Source organism: Myotis myotis, unplaced genomic scaffold (assembly GCF_014108235.1).
Source record: "Myotis myotis isolate mMyoMyo1 unplaced genomic scaffold, mMyoMyo1.p scaffold_m19_p_10, whole genome shotgun sequence".
Taxonomy (NCBI): domain Eukaryota; kingdom Metazoa; phylum Chordata; class Mammalia; order Chiroptera; family Vespertilionidae; genus Myotis; species Myotis myotis.
In genome coordinates this window covers 61,491,251-61,514,551 of record NW_023416314.1, presented here as the reverse complement: position 1 = coordinate 61,514,551, position 23,301 = coordinate 61,491,251, and the positions used below count along the sequence as shown (strand labels likewise).

Here is a 23,301-nt window from a genome sequence, read left to right as displayed (position 1 = left end):
CTCCTGGGTTTCTGGCCAGTCCTGACATCATTGTAATATAGTTTTCTGTGTTTAATATTTCTTAGACTTGGTTTCCCATTGCAAGCATGGAAGAAACCCTAATGCATGAGTTTCAGAGGAGAAGGTAGCAGTCTGAACCTGCTGTGTGGCTCCATCAGCAAGTGTGAGTATTAACGTTAGAGCTGTCAGGACTTGTGAACATTAATGGAGCCTGACGGGGGACAGACTGAGGTCAGAGACAGCGTGACCCTGATTGAATGTTTCTGGTGGCTTTGCAGCCCAGGCAAGTGAGTGCAAACCATGGAGCCGAGAGGGATTGCTGGAGGTTCATTCATTCACTTAACGGGGTAGGCAGTGTGCACCAACTCAGTGCCAAGCATTTTCCTAGGTGTTAGCAGGGAAAGGTGGTCTCTGCCCAGTATAGCCGAGAGAGCCCTCTCCCTGCCTCCCTGGACTCAGCCCTTCAATGATATTAGCCCCCAGTAATTGTTAGTGATGGAATTTATTGGTAGATGACCTATCTCATAGCCCATCCCACAGCCTCAGAGTTCTTCTCCTCAAAGCATTGGTATTTTTTATTCCTTTCTTACTCCTGCAAAATTTTCTGCTTGGCTAGTTTTTAAGCCCAAGTTATTATTATTCAGTCCTCAGTGGAATAGAGAGACTTTAAGGGTTTGAACATTCTCCCTCTCTGCTAGAGTCATGATATTAAAGGCATAATCATTTTAAACAGAAGACATTGCCTTCTTTCATCCACCTGGGGGGTACAGCAAGGTCCCTTTATAACATTGGCATAAGGACACAGTGTTTTGAAACAGGCCCTTGGCGCTGCCCCATGCAGGCTGAAGGTTTCAGAGATGTGATTGATTGTCTCTTTTGGTTAGAACCAGTCCCATGATGACAGACCTGACTATACATCTGTTTTATTCTTTTTAATCTCAGAAAGTTAGTTTCTTTCCTGCACCTTGGCAAGGGAAAGTGGGCCCGAAAACTGTGCCCTGTGAGTTTGGCATCTGGGAGCCACAGCAGGTTCTCTTTCTGTCTTGTCATCTCTGTTGCTTTCTTCTTGCTGCATAGTGAGCTTTATCTAACATGAGGGTTAAGCCACCAACAATTTTTATCTTCTCGTTTATTTTCAAAGTCTATAATTTAGGAGTACGGAGGGGAGTGGGCATAAGGATTGGAGATCTTGAAATGTGTCAACTTTATACAACTAGGTTTTCTTTTACCCAGGAAACCCAACAAGCGGTGTTTGCTTTGGGATGTTCTCCTTCACGAAGAACTACTATTGTGCTCTTGGTTCCTTTATTTCCCCTCTTGGTTTTAGCAGAATAAATAGGAGAGAGCAATCAATTCACCTGATTAAAATGGTGCATAGAAAAGGTGGTATCTGTCATTAGCCATGTGGTTGCCCCTATTTCCCACCATTCCCTACTCATGAGGAATGAAGAGTATGGTGCAGGAGCTGACTTCTAGCAGGTGGCAAGAAGATTCCCAAGAAAAGTGACTGTTCTGGAATTGACTTTGGATTTTTATCTGACCTGAACTTGAGTTTTCTAGAGGAATACATTCTATAATGATTTGTAACAGAAAATTGGTTGCAATTATATGGTACTTAATCTTGAGGGACATTAATTTTTACTGGTGGTGTGTCAGGGGTAGGGGCAAGTTAGCAAGGAAACTTGTTCGGCCAAAGCGATACTTACATATGTTTATTTTAAGATGGTGATGCACATGTGCGCTAGTCCTTACAGCTCTCGAGTACTTCCACCTAGTCCAAGTCACATTTCTGTTTTACCTCTCTGGCTCCATAGAGGCATTTAGATTTATTACCTTGAACTTCTACTCTCCAGTCATAGTCTCCTCTTAGTTCTCCTAATAGAGCCAACACGTTTTTAAAGTTCAGCAGAGGAGCATTGTTTCTCTTCTCCTTCTCAAGTCTGTGACCTTCCCTTCTTGGGTAGGCTCCCAAATTCTTCTGGGAGCTAGAGGGTAAGAAATTACACCCATAGCTGCAGTAGTATTTGGGGAATGCCTGAAATGAGCCAGGATGTGTGTTGTCAGAGTTGCGAGGCTGACATGGCTCAATGTCCACTGGAGGAGAAATCCATGACACAGCCAGGCAAACATCTAGAAATGGGGAGTTCTATTTCATGGCATAAACAAAAAGGGCCATAGCTGCTTGGAACTAGAGAAAAAATCACCGTAGGTGGTGGAAGAATGATATGAGGAGGACTTGAGATAGGTCTAGAGCAGTGGTTCCCAACCTTTTTTGGCCATGCTCCACCTAAGCATCTCTAAAATCTTGATGCCCACCCCCCCCCTCCATGACAAATAATTCTTATTATTCAAAACAGTGAACTTCTGTTCTTGTGGAGAAAGCCTAAAAGGACATTGACTTGGTCTAAACAAGCTTCCAAAGAACATGGCACTCATGAAAGAGAAAAATAAAAGAAGGAAAGGACAGTTGAAGTACTGAGGAAGAAATCACTAAGAAATTGTTAATAATAATAATATGAATGATGTGAAAAAATAGCAAATACAGTTTCAAAACATAGAGAACTGAAATGCATAAATATGTCACAATATGTATTTATATACTCTATATGAGTCCCCCGAGAACCATAAGAAATGCAAATAACTGTTAATAACTCATTCTCCAACTGCCCCCCTTAAAAATCAAATTGCCCCCCTGTGGGACGTGTGCCCCACGTTAGGAACCACTGGTCATAAGGTTGTTAAAAATCTAAAATCACCTGAAAGAAAAACTAGCACAGGAGGCAAAGGAGCTATTCTTGTCCCCCTGGTGCCACCAACCTTGCCTGTGACTCTGCTTAGTGAGTGGCAGCCCCTCCCTCACACTTTCTTCATCACTGAAATGGAATTGGATAAATCAGTGGTTTTTCTTTTTAATATTTTTAAGCCAGTGATACCTTTCGTCAAATGAAATCTTCCCCTGAACTGTAAAATAAAGGGAAGCAGGGCCCTCCCTTCCGCCCTTGGCTCTTTCCTCATGTCGCCAAGGCTCATGGGGCACCGCTTTCAAATCACCACATCAGGCTGTCTCTGTGGCTCCTTCTGGGTTCATGTGCTGTGATTTATAGGAGCCGCGTTAAGTGACAGATTAAATGTCCAGACTTTGATAAGGAAGGGAGGCTGACCTTGACACAGTTTGCTGTATGTCTGCTTTAAAGTTGTTGTGGATTTATCAGACATGTGCGTACCTGAAGATCTTAAACCTTACTGAATATTCTGTTCCTCTCTGCACACGCATCTGATTCTATGAAGATATTAGGGACGCTCCAAATGAGTAGTCACTGGAGAGAAATGGAATCTGGATGTTATCTGTCCCAGGTTATACTAGTCACTGTGAATGAGAAGCCGATCCCGGCACTTTTTTTGTTATTCAGTAAATATTAGATGGGATGGCTGACATTGGACAACAGAAGAAGGAACGAAGTGGTGTGTTCAGGTATACATTTTGCAAGATTAGAATCATCTCAACAGAGGTGGGTATGTTTGTACTGTGTGTAGCTTGGAAGCCTCATAGACCACCCACCTCTAGATCCAGATGCTTTAATGACCTTAACAATACTTCTGTCAACTTGAAGGACACCTTGGACCATGCCAGTTCTTGCCTTTGAAAAATCCAAGTTTTCATTCTCATCTTCAAATGCTTTTTTTTTTAGACTATTGCCATTGTGACCAGGGAGTGATCCAATCTGTGGATAAACTGATATTTTTTCTTGAATAGCAACTGGGAAGGTTAATCGTTATAATAATTATTATAATGCAACTACTGAGTGATTATGAAGTGTTAGAAATTGTAGGTTCATTACATGCAATATCTTGCTTAATGCTCACCTAACTTTGGGGGTAGTACTATTATTTTCCTCCTGCTTATGTTTCAGGAAACTGCATTAAAAAATAGTTGTTGGAGATTATCTGGGTAGACTGGATTTGGAAGCAGGGAATAGGACACTTCAGGGGGACAGCATGACCCTGGTTTAAATCTTGTCGAAGCCCAGATGGCAAGCTCAGTTCCTGGAATTCTAAGGAAGCTCCTGGCAGATCTTAGAGAGGTTCATTCATTCCTTCACTTATTCAACAGATACTAGCTGCGTGCCTGCCATTTGGACAGTATTGAACTGGGTACCTTGTATAAAACAAAGAACCATAAGCCAAGGTTCATGCCTTCAAAGACTTCATAGTCTAGGGGGAGACATGTCATATGCAAAGAGCAAAACTTAAAAAAATGGAGTGCAAAATAATTAAGATGCACTGGTTGTTTGTGCTCCATATCATGCATGTGCTTTAGAAGCTTCTTCTCATTTTATCTTGAAAACAACCTATGGGGGGATGCAGTTATTTCCCACGTTTGCTAGTGCCTGTTAAGAGAACATAAGGACTCCATCCAAGGTTATGCAGCTGACGCATGGCAAAGTCTGGAGTCCCCACTGTTGACTCCAGGCCACCTCCATGGTTTCATTGTACTAGTTTAAAAACTGAATCACAAAGAACAGAAATGGGAAACATGCCGTCAGAAAATATGTTAAGTAATACCCAGAGAAGTAAAGATGAAGAGGGAGAAAGTAATGAGACAGCCAAGATGCAGAGGAAGCTGAGGAAGAAGAGGGGGAAGGGCAACATCAGAGAGGGAGGAGGAGACCAGAGTGGGACATCAGGATTCGGGGAACTGATACTTTGAGCGACAGGAATGCCACTGCAGTGTGATCAATAGAGATGAAAATGGAGAAAAAAGTCTTGGCCTGGCTATTAGGTTATTATCAACATTCCAGGGTAAGCTTTTGGGAGAGAATAGAAACAGAAGCCAGATTTTGTTGGGTAAATTCTGAGTAACCATTTGGCTCTAAGTTGCGAATTCTGATAAGAGTCGCCCATCAGGCAAGGCAAACATGATAAATAGGCCAGATGTGAGAAGTAATAGAGAGTGGGGAGGTCTGTGGCAGACTGAAGGTCAGCATTGCCTGATCTTTTAATTTTCCAAAGTAAGCTAGAAAACCAGATATCCAGATTTCTAAATATTAGTTCAATTAAAAAAATAAAATAAAACAGTTGAGGGCCAACTATAATATACCCGTGGGCTGAATTTGGCCTACTACCAGTTGCTAGCCTCTGGAATTCTCTTTTCCGAAGTATAGAAGTGAAATGAGGAAGCATCTCAAAGAAGAAGCAAAAGTTAGGGGTGGCTTAGGTTTGTAGGTGAGGTACGTGTGTGTGTGTGTGTGTGTGTGTGTGTTTGTGTCAAGGGCTGCCTGTTTTGTTTTCTGTTTTCTTGGGGTGGGGAAACATAAACTCACTAAGGAGGAGGATTAAATAGAGAGAAAGATCCTATATAATCAGAGAGCTGTCTGGAAAAGGAAAGTGCCAGTGGGAGTGGGAAGAATGGGATTAAGAGGCCAATTATTAGAAAGATGAGATGATGCAAAGAGAGTGATAGGACAGTTAGAAGGGAGTGAAGAGAGCCTACCTTGAGGTCAGAGGGCACATTGTCTGCCAAGAGGGGAGTCAAAAGGAGCCTGGAAGCTAAAGAGGTGACTGCTTAGGGGACAGGCCGCAGCAAGAATGTGGGACAAGAGCAGCAGTGAGGACCCAGCTGGGTTTCATTATCCTTTAGATTTTAAATGAGCATCTATTTATGTGATACCACTAGACCAGCGGTTCTCAACCTGTGGGTCGCGACCCCTTTGGGGGTCGAATGACCCTTTCACAGGAGTCGCCTAAGACCATCGGAAAACACATATATAATTACATATTGTTTTGTGATTAATCACTATGCTTTAATTATGTTCAATTTGTAACAATGAAAATACATCCTGCATATCAGATATTTATACTACGATTCATAACAGTAGCAAAATTACAGTTATGAGGTAGCAACAAAAATAATTTTATGGTTGGGGGTCACCACAACATGAGGAACTGTATTAAAGGGTCGTGGCATTAGGAAGGTTGAGAACCACTGCACTAGACGATAACAGATACAATACAAGATACAGATTAGAATAAGACTTAATTGCTGCTTCTAAGAAGTTATGGCCTCACCATGGTCTATAGCTCCAACCTGATCCAATGGACTAGTTTCCCACATATTATGCATCACTTGCTACCATCATCATATCTGTGAATTAGCTGTGCTGTTATTTGCCATATTTGTGAATTATCTGTACAATCATTTGTTCAATAGTTTTCTTTAAATCATCTCATGTATTATATGTAGGCTGAGGCAAAAGTAGGTCTACAGTTGCGAGTATGCAAAACACAGTTTATTCTTGTATTATTTATTAATTATTGTACTATTCTCCATATGAACCACTGAAACTTGCTTTTGCCCCACCCTATATAAAAATGAAAACGAGAAAAGTGAATTTATGTTATTTGCACTGTTATAGTATACTTTTCAAATATGTATTTATAAAACATACAAAAAAAATTGACATTTTGCCAAAAGTTTATCGCCATTCCACCTAAAATAATTTTGTATATCACAAGTAGGACATATATCATGTCTTGGGAAAGATGGGACTGGTTAGTTGGTTGAGTGCCTTAGGTCATTCAAAGCAAGAATTTTTTCATGTGGTCTTGGTTTTTTTATTCAGGCAAGTCTGAATAAAATAGATAAAAGCAGGCATCTGTTTATTTGATGCTATTTGAATACCAAGAAGTTTGGAGCTTGACTGCAGAAACTTCCAAATTAATCTGGTTTGGAAAAAAATAAAATGCTGTCAAGTAACAGGGGGTTTGCCAGTTGCCCTGCTTACACTTTTGATATAAAACATACAGGTTGGCAGATTATAGATGAAAGGTCAGTTCAGCGAAAAAAGAAAATATGTCAGACAATCTCATAACATAGGTGACAGAAAATGGAAGTTGGAAACTACTATTGGATTCTCAGGAAGAGATGAGTTTGTTGGCAGTGTGTAAATTTCATCACGGTTTCTGCGGCTGTTCATTTTGGTGGCTACTTCTTTATGTCGCGTCTCCCAATTTGATTTAAAAGACCCCGAGGAGTCCTATCTTCCTGAGGAAGATTTACTTTGCAGCAGTTTTATTTTATTTTTTTTACACTGGTCTGAAGGGGAAACATGTACTTCCTTTTGCCTTGCCTCCCAATCTCACCCTTGCCATCTCTGAACCAAAGCTCTAAAATGAAAAAAGCAAGAAGCCAAGCCCTATTGCAAGAGCGGTGGTGCATAAAGAAAAGGCTTACAGTGAGTCCATCATCATGAATGATTAAAGGGAAACCGGTCAGCTACAGTGTGACTTGTACAAATACAGTTGCTCAAAGATTCACGCTGGTAGGACCTGCCTTGGAACAGATTACTGCCCAGGAAAACGTTCCGGACTCAGGGACACAGGTGAACCTGGAGGTGTCGTGTTAAGCCAGTGGGGTCACAGAGCCTTGATATTAGAATTGTGGGGCATCTCACAAGTTTCCAGTGTGTGCAGTGCTGGGAATTTGCAGCCTGTTATGTATCTTTCATCTGTATTTTGATTGCAAGAAATTGTGCAAAATATTATCATTATCCGGGTAGTTTACAATATATGTATTGCACTCCTTATTGCATTATGCTGGTGCAGATTATAAGCTCACATAAACATGCATTTGAGAGAAGCTTTCTATTTTCTACAAGCTGTCCACCTTGCAAATAACTGAGGCCAAAGGCATGTCACAGCATCCTGGGCTGGTAGCCAAGGATACCCATTGACACTTGGCCACTGTGTTTTCAGTTCCACCTTTCTCTTATTTTCTGACTCCTTCATCACTCTCTTTAGCCTCCCCATTAACCTACATGCTGTATATGCTATTTTATTACTGTTAGACGCCTAAAAAGTGGAAGCCAAAGAAAAACCAGTAGCATTACAAAGCATATTTTAGCAATCTTAAAAATCCCTTCACTGTTGGCAGATACGTTTGCAGTGTGCTACTGGGATTGTGGACTTCACAGTGTAATAATCCCTACAGTTTGCATTGCTGAAATCCATGTGGACCCATGACAAAATTTGCCCCTTCCTCTCCCCCGCCCCCCAAAAAAGAATTCTCTTCCCCGCTAAACTTCATTAATTAAATCACTGACTCTGGCTTGCTGGTGAGGACCAGTTCTTTACAAGTGTATCCAGTGTCCTGCTTGTGGTAACTTTCACTCTTCCTGGGATAGCAGGGAACATTCATTTTGCGTTGGACCCAGGAGCCTCAGGAAGCTGGAATTACAGGCACCATTGTCCCTCCCTTTTTTCCTTTCAAAATAAAATGAAATGAGTAGCAGCCCAGTGGTGAGGGTTGAGGAATGGGTAATGAAAACGAATAGAAAGGGCATTAATTTCAGGATGGGGACAGCTGCCCGACACTATCTCCCTTTGGATTTTGGTTCTTATAGCATCACGGTGAGTTATTAATATGTATGATCTGTACTTTATTCAAACATTATAAATCTATGCAGAAGTCTGGTGTTTGGGTTTTCCTTTATAGCTTTCATTCTTCTTCCCAGAATTATCTCATTTCGATCGAGAAACTTTTGCATAAAAAGCACACACCGAGAACTCCCATTTCCATTCCATAAATATTAAAAGGGGGTTAAGCTTTACAGTTTCTTTTCCGATCCCCAGTGGGTGGAAAGTTAGCCTGCTAATGGGGGGAGGGAGAGGCATTATTAATGTTCTTTTTATTCCTGAGTCCAAAGGTAGACTTTAACTTACATATGAAATTGTATTACGGAGTTCCTTTCATTTGTTTAAATTGTGGAATGCTTGGCTGTGCCACGTTTTTTATATGAAGGATATGTTAAAAAATCTAGCGGTTATCTAAGTTGTTAAGAATAGTTGGTTGACATATATTTTATTAAAATACGGTTGGCATACAATATTATATTGGTTTCAGGCATAAAACATAGTGATTCTATGTCTACATGCCTTACAGTGTGGTCAGCTTATTTTTTGAGAACTAAACCAAGTCCAGACCTCTTTTAAGGATCGTGATTAAAATGTTTTTTGCTGGATTCATCACAGTGACTCTGCAGCATACAGAAGAGGGAAATGGAACCAGAAAACTTAATGTCTTCTTAGTAGCTTTTTAGCTTCTTAGAAGCTTTCCATTTCCCATTTATTGTCATTTTTGTTAGCATAAAGGAGTAGTCATAAATTTTGGTTCCCATGGAAATATAAAGGAATGCATGAGCTATTTCATTTGGGCATACTGGCTGCTAATCACGCAATCTCGGCTGTTGTACTTCGTGATGGGAAATGAACGTGCTAATTGGTGCTCTTTTTTTTCTTCTTCTTCTTTCAGGAAACCTGCCGTATGAATATAAAATAGTGATTGCTGGGAATCATGAACTGACATTTGATAAGGAATTCATGGCAGACCTCGTTAAACAGGACTACTACCGTTTCCCCTCTGTGTCCAAATTGAAACCAGAGGACTTTGACAACGTTCAGTCCCTCCTGACAAACAGTATTTACTTACAAGACTCGGAGGTAACAGTGAAGGGATTCAGGATATACGGTGCACCTTGGTAAGTGTTCATTTGAAGAGTCTTGCCCTCTGAATTGCTCAGCGCTAAGAAAGCGTGGTGCATGCAGACTTTGGTGCTTTAATGAAAAGGACAAGGCTGCAAAGAAACCTTCTTGCTGATTTTCGGACAGAACACAGTCGTCTGGCACTGCTGGGGAGGGCCGTGTTTATTGTTTGCATTGTGACGCAGATGTCTTTAGGCAATATCGATGGGAGCTGGGCTTTGGCAGATGTGGGTAAGGCTTCCTTGTGCCTCAGTGGGACACAGATGGATTTGGGGCAAGGTCTCCATTGTTCCTCTCCGTACAGATTCAGCTACACTGAACATTCCATCCGCCTTCGGTCACTCGTTTCCCTCTCAGCTGATAACTGGAGCACTCATAAAATAGCTTGCTTAGATTGGGGTTTCTCAACTCTGACTAATACATCAGAATCACTAACTCTGACGAAATACAGATTTTGAAGCCGTGCCCACAGAGACTGATTCTGCTTCCTGAAGTGGAGCCCAGGAGTCTGTGTTTTTCAAAAGCAGATGCAGCGGCAGTTAGGAAGTCACAGGCTGCAAGCTCAGTCCTAGAGTCCTCAGCACTGAGATCTAGAAAGCTGGGAGCAGGGGCATATTCTTTGGGGCCAGTCAAGAAGTATGTTGACCTTGGCTCTACCAGTCATCAGTTGTCTGGTTTTGAAGAAGCTAATTGACAGAGTTTGAGCCCCAGTGTCTGCATCTCTAAGGGGGTGAAAATAATAATCACTTTAGAGCGTTATGATGAATATTAAGTCACGTGACATTTGCAATGGATTTAGGTGGTTTTATTAGGATAATAATTAATAATTTTCTGGCCTTGGCTCTGCCGCTAAGTATTTATAGGGTCTGGAGCCTTCAGAGCCAGATTTTTCATCTTTAAAATGGGACAGTTCAGATCATCCATATCAAACAAGTCTTGGATTTTTATAATTTATGTAATTTTTAAGCATTCCATGTGTATATAGAGCAGAAGAATTAGTTTTTACCCACCCAACCTGGAGAAGTACTCCAGCCCTGCCCCAGGAGTTGCAGGTTAAGGCTGGAAGAGGACAAAGAGAGTACATTCAGATTGGCTACCGCATTTGACAGTTTGGTTTGTCCTCTGTAGCATAGAAAGTTGAGATATCTTCTATTTTATTTGGCATCCGAAAGGACTGATGAGTGGGTACAGGAAGTATATCTGTGTTAAAATCAGCCTGGCAATGGTTTTGAACTCTTAACTGAGTCCTTACTATGTATGCCAGGCACTATTCTAAATCCTATTTATATCTAGTATCTCCTTTATTCAAAAGACCTTTCTTTAAGAGATAGGCACTGTTATGATTCTTATTTGGCAGATGAGAAAACTCGGGCACAGAAAGGTTAAGGAACTGCTCAAGAATCACACAGGTACCAAATGGCAGCCTCCTGATTTGAGTCTGACGGCAGGGTACATGGAATGGCTGGATGGTGGTGGTCATGGTGTGGGAATCAGAGGTTATTATCTGCAGTGGCTATACCCAGCTTTCTTGATGTATATCAATTAATTACTTTATATGTGAGAAGGCGGTAAAGGGAAAAGAGAATAAACAGCAGAAACTAGTCTTATTAAACAGGAACCTGAAAACGAACCTCAGGGTAGAGTGGGAGGTTGATATGAGCATTTCTGGGTAAACAGTAGGAGAGAGAGGGAGCGTTTCAGCCGCTTCTTCCTGACTCTCTGGTAGTTGAGGCATGACCTCTGACTGACAGAGAAGCTCTGTGTGGAGTCCCGGTCATTTATTCAATAACTTCAGATGATTTCAGAAAAATCTTCAAAGGGCACAGAAGACTGAAGGCTACTCCTGAACATGCAGAACTTTCCAAGATCCCTGGGTTGATAGTTGCGGAAGTGATGATAGCAAACAAACTTCCTCCCTCTCTGTGCAGACCCAGACCTGTGTAGCGTCTGGTTTAGCTAAATCAGATTAGGGCTGTGATGAATGAGGGAGTGATTTTGGATCCTGGGGCAGATTTTGGAACATCTCAAGAAATAAAAAACATACTATTGTAATTCAAATATGGGATGTGATGACAGGTAATTCATGTTTGGTGGTGGTACAAACTTTGGACAAAGTTTATGTCTGCATTGGATTCATATTATTCAGGAATTTTATTTGAATATTGGAAAAGGTGGTAAAGACAAGAAAATAGGCACCATTAGCCATCTGAAATGTTGTCTTGAGGTTGGTTTTGTACATATTTTGTTGGGGTTTCCAGAAAGTTTGAACTACTTCCTCCCTAGCACCTCACTACAGCAAAGGAGATCTCTACGTGGAATTTGTCTCATCCATAGGAATCGTTGCTACTTTGTCTTTTGACAAAAAAATGCAGAGGTTGGTGAAAAGGAAATTCCAGTCGCATCCTATATTTTGGAGGCTTCAGGAATTTGGATCTTATTGTGACGCTGTTTTGTCCAAATTAATATTCCCAGGACTGTTGATCATCTGAACACTTACTTAGGGAAGCTTCCAGGAGCATTTCTGTTCAGGGAGGGCAGATTTTACCAGATATCCCACTTACTCAGCTCTGGGACCTGGGGTGCGTTTCTGAACATCTCCATGCTTCTGTTTGCTCATTTCTGAAGTGGGAGATAGCAGCCTGACGTCCCTCACGCGGTTGTTAGAAGGATAGATGAGTTAATGCATCCGCAGCACGCAGAAGACTTCCTGGCATCGAGTAAGCCTTTGAGAAGCTATTACTGATATAGTGGGGTTGGTGTTTCCAGTCTATTTTGTACCTTTGTCCACTCCATACGAAGACTATTGCACTAGGAGTCTGATGGGGTGGGTTCTAGCCTCTGCTGATTGGGTGACAAGGTGAATCTCTCAACTTCTCTCTTGTCAAAAACAGGGGCAATGGGTTCTGCACTGGTCTCTTCCTGTGCCACTCACTGTAACGTCACCAAAGTCAGAATCTTCGAAGTCGGGATTTTGTGGGCCTGCTTTATTATTTTAATATCTTATATACATTTTTAAACCTTTTTCGCTATTAAGAATTCAACTAGAAGCTAAGTTACCACTTTTCTCGCTTCAGAAGTTAGGTTTTTCCTTCCCTGAGATTCTCCCATTGGTGAATGCTTGCTTAGTAACCCATTAGATATTGTAAACCACCCCCCCCCAAACTATGGGAACAGGTTTACATTTGATTTGTATGCCTTTCCAATGACTTTTTTTTTTGAGGAAATATTAAGTTCTCTGATTTGCTGATTTGCAAGTGGTGCTAATCGATAAAACAGAAATCAAAATAAGAACCTAGATACTAAAGATTTCCATCCTGTCATGGGTTTCTCAAAAGTAATTGCCATCTGACCAGGAAGATAGCTATGACTCATGTATCTAAAAAATGTGACTTGGTCTCCTATAGGAAAGGAATATTAGTCCACATTCATTACATGCTTACAGCTTGTAATATTACAAGTTATAAACATGTAAGGAGAGTTTTCTAAAGATCAGGGAGGATGAAAGCAGTATCTCCTGATTTACCATGTAGTGGGAACATGTATGTGGAAAATAACAGACAACTGCAGCGCTTTCACGTGTGTTTACAATTGGAGTGCACGCTACTCCTTAGATGCCCAAGGGAGGCAGCTGGGTATGGTTTGTTGGGTCTGGGGAAATTCAGTGGCCCACACTGAAGACGTTGTAAGTGGGGTGACTTGTCCAGGGAGAAAGGTGCTCCCCTGGAAGGAGGATGAAAGTTGATGCCTTCCTGGGGACACCCCTGACTCAAGAGGCCTTTTGACAGCTTCTTGTGGCTTCTGTCTATTTTCCTTCACCATCTTGTTATTCCAGGAATCTTAAAGAAAGGGATCAGGCAGGATGTGCTGTCGTCTTTGGGAGCTGCAGTTCAGCCACACCTTTTCTTAACTTCTCCTGTTATGTTTTTCTCCCCCTCCTCGGGGGACAGAAGAAGAGGGTCTGTGTTGCAGGCAGCTAGGTCCCCCTAGGACTTTGCTGTCCCCACAGGAAAGCTTCTTGGTTTCTTGTATCCCTCGTGTTGATTCTCTGCTGCCAAGATGCTTCCTGATTTCCTCTTTACGATCACTCAGCTCTGTAATGTCTTTTCCAAAGGCTAAGGATGGTTAGAAAGAGGAGACAACACTCTAATCTGTCCAGTATTAGCCACTGTGGTAACAAACTGCTTGTCTGGCCAGGGTAGAGGGACAGTGGCATTTTTGAATCATTTTTGTATTTTTGGTTACTGTTCTGTGCAGCCAGCATTTTAGTGCAAGCAAGTTCTGGCAAACTCACTCATGGAACTTGGCATTTAAACACTCACTAGCCCCTTCCTTTTTTTTTTTTTTTTTTCTGATTTCAGCTGCTCTTTTGTTTCTAAGGTACTGTTTAGAGAGAGAAAAAATCCAGGTGCTAATTGACCAGCAGCCCAGCTACAAAAAGTAGAGTCTATATTGCTCCGAGCAGAGCGGTTGTGGGGTTCAGCAGCAGCCTGCACCTCGGTCCCCTCTTCCACAGCAGTGCAGAGCCGGTCTCCCGTGGCTTTTAATGAATATGAGTGGGGCTTTCCGACGTGCAGGAATTTGATCTCTGGGCTGACCAAGGGGTCAGGAACAAAGAGCACACTTTTTCATGTTAGAGTAGACCCAGGTGTAATTTGTCAGATTTAGTAACTGTGGAGGAAGTGCCTTAACTTCTGCAGCAGGAAAATTGGATCTGGAGCCTGGGCAGCGTAATTCTAAAACGGCTGAAATAGCAAGAGAAAGCCCATAGAGTTGCATTTTCAAAGAAAGTGTGAGTAGGACCCGGCCCCCCCTTCTTGCTTCCCCCCATTTAGGGTCATAAACATGTTGAGTTCATTCATTCATTGAGATGTAATTTTCTCAGCATTTTTCAAAGTGGGAGTTAAGTGTTGATTCCACTCTGCGGCATTGGTCATTGTGCTTGCATACCAACAGCCACAAGGTTGCTCACGTTTCCTTGCTCTGTTCAGTGCAAGAGTGCTTTATGTTTACCCCGTCGGAAAAGCGTCAGATGTTTTAATTTCCAATTATAAGTTCTGTAATGCATCATGTACTTTGATGACAGTCTTCAAGTTCTCAAAATAGCAAACAAATTAACAGCAGATATTGAGTGAGCGGACTCGAAAACCAATTGGCAGTTCATATGATAGAATTCAGATTTGGGGATCGGTGGAATGGGCTCATTTATTTTATGATCGCAGTCATACTTTGTCATTAACTTGGCCAAAGAAAGAAGAAGGAGGAGGAGGAGGAGGAGATAAAAAAAAAAAAAAAAAAATCTCCATATTCAGCAGGAAAGCCCTTTCACACCAAAGAACCAGAACTATACACACAATGTTGGTTCTGTACCACGTTCCCAGGATTCCGGCTTTTATTCAGGAGGGTTCAGAAAGGTATTGGCACATAAAAGGTCTGTGTGTGTGAGTGTATGTGTGTATGTGTGTGTGTGTGTGCATGTGTGTGTGTGCGTGCTCTAAACAAATATGCACTCCGCTTTTACATGATTCTGTTTAAAGGCCCAGGCTAGCATTTCATTTTTCTTGGCTCAGGGCCCACAGACTCTCCCATAATGAAACCTACGGTCAGGCCTGTCCTGCTCTAAAGTTTCAGGCTCTGTTTACATTTTTGCCTGTTTCAGAATACAGCTGACTGCTCTTAAAGCTGCCCGGGGTTCGATTCACTTATGGTTTGACAATTGCCCTGTTTATTTGAAAAAGGAGAAAGCAAAGCCAATCCCTTGGCTTCCTACCTCCCATTGACGGCCGTGTCAGCATCTACCATTTCGAAAGGCAGTGTATGCAGACCTGGTGATGTTGAAGCCACCTCCTACCTACCTTTCCTCCCACTCTGTCCAAACCTGGGAGGCCTGTCCTGTGCCTTTCTCTGATGTGTTGGTGGTGGTTGTATAGACAGATGGGGCATAGAAGTGTTGGTTGTGTATCAGCCACTGGCATACCTTAAGTTTTTGCCTGTGCATTCTGAGAGACAAAATCAATCAGCAGACAACGATAATAAACTGACATTTGGATGGTATTTTTCACTCAGAGTTTTCACGTGCTATCACATTTGGGCTTCACAATCATCCTAAGTAATTAAAATTTAAGTAGAAAAACAATTCTAAGCAATCAAAATCAGCAGAGTATGTATTGAAAGCAACAATAACCAGCATTTACAAGTGTTTATAGGTCTCCTTGGCATTGTCCCATGTTGACGCAGGAGATCAAGATAGAGTTTTTAACAGAGAAGGTGACGTGCCCAAAGTCACGGAGTTAGTTTGGGGAGAAGAGGGGCTAGAATCCCGAGTACCTTTGCTGAGTTCTTTAGACTAAACCAGGGTATCCTAGTAACCGCTGATGTCCCTCTGCTCCTTGACCTGAGGCAATGCAGGAAGTAGCCACTTAGAGCTCTCAGCTGTGTCCATCTAGTGACAAAAAGGGCAGACAGAAGTCCAAGCCAGTAAGCTTCAGGAGCTCTCAGGACCCAGTGATAAGGTGCCTGTGGGGGGAAATAGGAATGTGGAGGTGACAGAACCAAGGGACGATCCATTATCTCTTACATGGTGTGCTCTGGAAACTAGGGTTTTAAAAATGAATAATCTACTTCTTGTAAGACCTAGACCAGGTCTTTCTGGTGTTTCTGCTCCATAGAGACAGCTTCCGTTTGCTTTGCACACCCATCAGGGGGGCGGGTGTGAGGTGCATGTGGCTTTTTCCCTCCCAGGAACCAAGTAGCAGGTGAGAGAGACAGCAGCCCTGGGCATATGCACCGAGAAGAAAACGCTGGCCACGTGCCCCCACTGAAGTCAGGCCTGGTGAGAGTCCAGACACCAGGCTACAGAGAAGGCCTGGACCTTCACGTTGAGACCCAGCTGGCTTGCTGCCGGGTGCTCTTTCAACCTCTCATGTTAAACTGACAGCTTTCTTTTTAACCTAGAGCTGCTGCTGGTGGGTAGAAGGGATTCTACAGTGGCTATAAGCTCCATGAGGGCAGAAATCCTGTTGGCTTTGTTCTCTAGGCATACCCTAGGCTAGCCCAGTGCTGGCATAGAGTGGATGCTAAGTCCATATCTGCTGAATGAATGGATGAGTAAGGGTGGTGGCAGTAGAGATGTGCCCGTGGTTGATGGACTGAAGGTCTACACAGATGAGACACCCAGTTACAAAAGGAAAGAAAGTATTTCCAATACAAGATCTAGCATAGCCACCAATCTACAAGGAGGACCAGAGATGGTAGAATGTAATGGAATCAAACAGAGTGCTAAATTATATTCATGAGCTTCATGAACATATCTAATATCTAGATCCTTCCTGAACATTCAACAATACAGAAAGCATAGTAGCATCTCTCCAGGTGTGCAGGTTTAGTCAAGGTGAAGAATGGGAGTAGTTGGACAAACTTAACTTGAAAGCAGTTAGAGTCTTCAAAGGAAGGCTCCAACAATAGTTTTAGGTTCTTCATTGCCATCTTTTCCCCTCAGATGCCTTATCTCCAGGTTGTGAGCAGCATGGAAATCTCCGTTAGAGTTGGAGACTGCATCTCCAAGCTGTGGTAAAGGAAGTCAGCATGAGGTGTGAGTTTGGTAGGAAGCTAAACCAGATGGGCCCTCAGCAAGTCTTTTGGACATTAGAAACCAGTTATCAAGTATTTCATATTCTCTTTTTGCAACGGTGGAATTCTCAGTGGTTGAATTCTTAGAGTTAAACTGAAGTCATGTCGATTCTGTGCCATTTATTTTCAAGCTATTTGGCAAACATGGATTTCTCACTTTATACTCTGAACACTAAGAGTAGTGCGAATTTCTCCAGGTGTTACCAGATAGGGAGTCCTCTAGGGCTCCATTGACAGTCTTGACCCATCTTTGCCAGATTCCCATACACTGCTGCTGCTTTGCCTTCCAGGGGCGCACTTCTCCCCTATAGCTCAGATGTTCTCACAAGTGAGTTCAGGTAACTACATAAGTTCCTTTAACTCACTTACCTTGCTATTTCATTTCCCTGAACTGCAAATTCATCTGTCAAATGGGTATGCAAATAATAATTACTATGTATTGAGCATCACCCACATACAGGTACTTCATATAACATTGTTTCGAAGCCTCACAGCAACCCTATAGAGAAGGTAATTTTACAAACCCCACATGGGTCGTGATAAAATTGGTTACACAAGTTAAATAACTTACCCAAGGATGCCCATTTCCCAAGAAGTTCAACCCCACAGCCTTTTTTTTCTTTTTCTTTTTTTACTAGTCAGTATATATTTCATGAAATTAAAATGTAATGATGGTGCTATGCTAAGATTCTGGCACTCAGGAAATGCTCAGTAAGTATTATTTTCTTCCCTGAAAAGTAGCAATTGGGTAGTTTTGTAATGGCTAGGTTTTTTGTTTGTTTGCTTTTGTTTTGTTTTGTAATCCTCACCCCAGGATATGTTCATTGATTTTAGAGAGAGAGGAAGGGAGAGAGGAGAGAGGAGAGAGAGAGAGAGAGAGAAAGAGAGAGAGAGAGAGAGAGAGAGAGAGAGAGAGAGAGAGAGAGAAATATCAGTGTGAGAGAGAAACATTGATTATTTGCCTCCAAGATGTACCTCTACCAGAGATTGAACCCAAAACCTAGTTATTGCCTTGACCGAGAATCAAATCTGCAGCCTGTTTGGTGTATGGGATGATGTTCCAACCAACTGAGTCACTGGCCAGGGCTGTTTGTTTTTCTTTTTCTTTTAATAAATCTTTATTGTTCAGATTATTATAGTTGTTCCTCTTTTTTCCCCATAGCTCCCCTCCACGCGGTCCCCACCCCCACCCCATGCCCTTACCCTCCCCGCACTGTCCTCGTCCATAAGTGTAAGATTTTTGTCTAATCTCTTCCTGCACCCCCCAAGAATGGTCAGTCCACTCCCTTTCTATGCCCCTGATTCTATTATATTCACCAGTTTATTCTGTTCATCAGATTTTTTATTCACTTGAGTTTTAGATTCATTTGTTGATAGATATGTATTTGTTGTCACTGTTGTTCATAATTTTTATCTTTACCTTTTTCTTCTTCCTCTTCATTTTTTTAAAAATATATTTTATTGATTTTTTACACAGAGGAAGGGAGAAGGATAGAGAGTTAGAAACATCAATGAGAGAGAAACATCGATCAGCTGCCTCCTGTACACTCCCTACTGGGGATGTGCCCGCAACCAAGGTACATGCCCTTGACTGGAATCGAACCTGGGACCCGTGAGTCTGCAGGCTGACTCTCTGTCCACTGAGCCAAATTGGTTAGGGCATTCTTCCTCTTCTTAAAGATTACCCTTCAGCATTTCATATAATACTGGTTTGGTAGTGATGAACTCCTTTAGCTTTTTCTTGTCTGTGAAGCTCTTTATCTGACCTTCAATTCTAAATGATAGCTTTGCTGGGTAGAGTAATCTTGGCTGTAGGTTCTTAGTATTCATCACTTTGAATATTTCTTGCCACTCCCTCTGGCCTGCATAGTTTCTGTTGAGAAATCAGCTGACAGTTGTATGGGTACTCCCTTGTAGGTAATTAACTGTTTTTCTCTTGCCACTTTTAAGATTCTCTCTTTGTCTTTTGCCCTTGGCATTTTAATTATGATGTGTCTTGGTATGGTCCTCTTTGGATTCCTCTTGTTTGGGGTTCTCTGCACTTCCTGGACTTGTAAGTCTATTTCTTTCACCAGGTAGGGGAAGTTTTCTGTCATTATTTCTTCAAATAGGTTTTCAATATCTTGCTCTCTCTCTTCTTCTGGCACCCCATAATTTGCATGTTGGTACACTTGGAAGTTGTCCCAGAGGCTCCTTACACTATCTTCATATTTTTGGATTCTTTTTTCTTTTTGCTTTTCCGGTTGGGTGTTTTTTGCTTCTTCGTATTTCAAATCTTTGACTTGATTCTTGGGATCCTCTACTCTACTGTTGGATCTCTGTATATTATTCTTTATTTCAGTCAGTGTATTCTTAATTTCTGATTGGTCCTTTTTGATATCCTTGAGGGTCTCACTAAATTTCTTGGAGATTTCTAGAAGATTCTTGAGTAACCTTATAACCGTGGTTTTGAACTCTATATCCTCTTTGTTTGGGGTTTGGAAGTGCCCAGATGAGGCCCAGCTGTGAAGCAATGATGGCTGCTGCTGCCAGGACTTAGGCCTTCTTTTGGAAGCTTTGGAGCTCTCTGACCTAGCTGCAGTTTGTTAGGTTTTAGGTAGCAAAAGGACAGGCCATTGATATGTAAAAGCCACTGCACACAGCTTGGGTGGGGTTGTAAATTGGGTGGGGCAGGGTCTCAGGGAATTACCAGGGCAGAGTAAACAGCAATGGCTGCCAGTCAGCCCTGCTCCGGAGAGGCCCCCGGGTCTCTGTGTCCTGCGGCCCCATGTAGGAGCAGTGATCGCTGTGAGCACCTCTGAGAGAAAGCCACCCTCATGTTCCAGCCCAATGCCAGACAGTCCGGTTTCTCCCTGTATGAGTCTGGGCCCCCAGAGTCTCGCCCGGAACTGGAGTTCAGAGCAATTGGGAGCTTATATCTCTCTCCTGATTGAAAAATACAACAGCACACCCAGTTGCTGGCCCGTTTCACGCACGCCTTTGCACCTCCGCACCTTCACACCTCCTACCAGTCTCAATGCGCTTTTTTCTTTCCTTCTAGTTGTAGAACTTCCACTCAGCCAGCGACTTTCCTGTGGTTCTGGATGATATTTGTTTTGTCCCTTAGTTGTAGTTTTGATGTGGTTGTGAGAGGCAGCAAGTACAGGTGTTTACCTATGCCGCCATCTTGGTTGTCTCTTTTTCTTTTTTTATGATGGTATACCAGTGTAGAAGGGGAGAGTAAAAAGGAGCAGAAATGAGGTGAATAGAAAACTTAGTCTAGGAAAATGGTTACCCCTATTTGTGTGTGTATGAGAAAGAGAGAGAGTATTTTTAAAAGCAATTGTTCTACAGTTTCTTTGCACAGCAAGTTGCTTATGATCTGGATAACTGCAAACCATTTAAGGAAAGAACTCCATATATCAGCTGCACTAAGTCAAAAGACATAGAAGAGTGAATGGATGTCTGTTAAATGAAGACATATGGACATTTTTAAGGTCACTTACATGAATATCGTTTTGAATATATCAGTAACACTTGGTACTGTGTTTTCACCCAAGAAAAATAAAGGTAATCTTGGATGGGGACTATAAATTGAATGTGGAATGTTCCATGAGGACTGCTTACACAGGAAATTAGTGACAAATTTGACAGCCTTTGCATTAACAGAATGTGTCTACATTCTGTAAAATGTAGAAAAGATGAATTACAAATCTGCATTAATTCAGGAGGGGATATAAGTTTTGCTCATATATTAGAAAAGATCAGCTTAGTTAAAGTGTAAATACAGTTACTATGACTAGTAATGTCCAAGTATGAAATTTTCAGTGAAAAATGAAAAGTCAACAAAGAGAAGCACTTGGTATATAAAAGGGAAATTGGAGAAAATAGTTAAGAACTAGCTAGTGTAAATAAGATCCTTCCCAGAATACAACTTCCCAAGACAGCCTTTGAAGGTGCTGGTGATATTTATTGGGTAATTTAGATACTTTCAGGTCTAAATGTCTGGCATGTGGGTTTAGGATAGCTCACATTTTTTAAAAAGTGGTGCTAAAATTTCATATGAACTCCTAGTAAATCAACACTGAAGACTAAGTAAAACCAATACTATGTTTGCAAGGGTAAAAAAAAATAGTCCAGATTAGGCACACTGGTTTTCCATTTTTTTCCTAAAATTGACTATGCACTTTTTTTTTTTTTTAACATACTGTGTACAAAATGATTGCACTTAAGACTAAGTGGTTCTGATGCCTGCCTGGCTTCATAACTGGAGATTACTCTATTTTTTTCTCACTACATTTCAAGCTACTGTATGTATTGAAATTATGGGACATATTCAATCTGAACACTGAGTCCAATAAGATGTTCTGAGTTTTCATGCCACACAAGGCTTTGTGAGCGATGGGAAATGGCTCAGAGTATCCTGGTTCTAAAAAGAGGATTATAGAAGACAAGTTTTAGGCTGGGGGAGGGGGAGGACTTTTTATTGCATTCATGATTTAAAAGTCTAATCCCCAATTCACTAGCCATCATCTGGCCTCTGTTTTTATTTTGAATGAAGAATCAATAGAAAACACCTTCTGGCTTTGATCTTTTCAGAATAAACAAAAGATGCTAGACTAACACCTATGCACAAATTGATAACGGCAAAACTATTTGGAAATAATGCCACTGGGCAATTATTAGCCACTTCATTACATTTTTTTTACTTCTTACCCTTTGGTGTTATGACTTAAGGGAAAAAATACTGTGGAAAAGAAATTTCAGAAGCTCCATTTGTAGGGTTTGCTTTTATATTGTTTATATAAATTAATACAGAGGAAGCATTAAAGAATGAGGGTTTTAGGCTATGCTTACGATGCCTCAGCTAGTGTACATTCCTCATGCTTCTCTCTCTTTTTTTCCCCCCCACATGAAACAGCAAAGATTAGTTTATTTTCTAATCCAAATTCAGCCTCTCCTTTAAAAAGATATACTTCTGCAAGGAGAAGATTTACCTATTGGTCCAGCAGCATGAGTAGGAAAAATGGGAGGAAACCTAAGGGAGTGTGTGGCCTTGACCTCTGTGCTTTTAAATAGCTCTTTCCGGAGACGAGTTCTATATAGTTGTGACTTGCAGCAGCTTCAGAGACAGGCCCACGAAAGGCGAGGGAATTTTCAGGGTACTGAGCACCTTCGTACATTCAAAAACCCTGTTTATATGCTGTTCAGTATTTCTATTAGAGGGAAAATCTGATACCAAGAAGGGTATGAAGGGTATTGCTTTTTAGGTTATTTGCTATAGAAATGACCTTCTGTGGAGTTTGAACTCTGTTCTGAAAAGCCTGAGAGAAACAGGATCACTGCTTTGGAATTCTGCAGTTCGGTTGGCCTGAAGACCACAGGCTTAACAGTACACAGAAGTCAGTTTGGAGATTTGTAACTGTTGATATTTATGGTATTCATTACAAATGTTTTTCCCTCCTTGATTATTGCAATAAACAGAATAATCAGATTATTGATAAAGCAGAATACATGTATGCCAGGGGAAAATGCATTCTCTTTGTCCATTGAACCTAATCCTCTTCTTGGGACCGAGACAAAAAAAACAACAGCAAAAAGCCAGACATCTAAATTCCTGAAGATTGTTTCCCAAGCTGTGTAAACTCTCTTCAGTGAACCAGATACGCACACGGATGAAAACTGTACAATTCCAGTAAAAATTCACACATTCACCTGGTTTTAAGTCATTCAAGAATTAGCATCAGTCATCAGAGAGCAGTGATATGTTTTTCTTCTCATATTTAGCAGTAAGCACTTCAAAAGCCATATCTCCACTAAAAATATACAGAGGGCTCATAGCATTACCAAAAACATATAAATATACAGAGAAAATGAAAACTGAGAGGTACTACACCACAAGTCAAACAGCGATGTTCCCTTATGCATGTTCTTTTTTCTTTCTTTCTTTCATTCTACTTCCGTGGGATTTTGAATATTCTTACAGTGGGCAAGTCTTTGTTTTTTACAGTCAGGAAAAAAAGGCCACATTCTCTTGTAAAATCTGTGTCGAGGGGTAATTTTGCAATGAACTCTCTTCTAACATTATGCTGACCCTGTGTGTATAGTTCCTGTCTATTTGTGGCCTGGGCGTACACACACACTTCACAGATTACCATT

At 41.5% G+C, this 23,301-nt stretch overlaps 1 protein-coding gene across 3 annotated transcripts in view; it reads left to right on the top strand.

The window, feature by feature from the left end:
* The window catches only part of MPPED2 (metallophosphoesterase domain containing 2), a 170,116-nt gene that overhangs the window by 80,292 nt on the left and 66,523 nt on the right, over positions 1-23,301 (top strand). For all 3 annotated transcript variants that reach the window (XM_036325715.1, XM_036325716.1, XM_036325714.1), the window contains exon 4: positions 9,308-9,533. In XM_036325715.1, the coding sequence (XP_036181608.1) occupies positions 9,308-9,533 (226 nt within the window). The remainder of the gene's footprint in view (positions 1-9,307; positions 9,534-23,301) is intronic.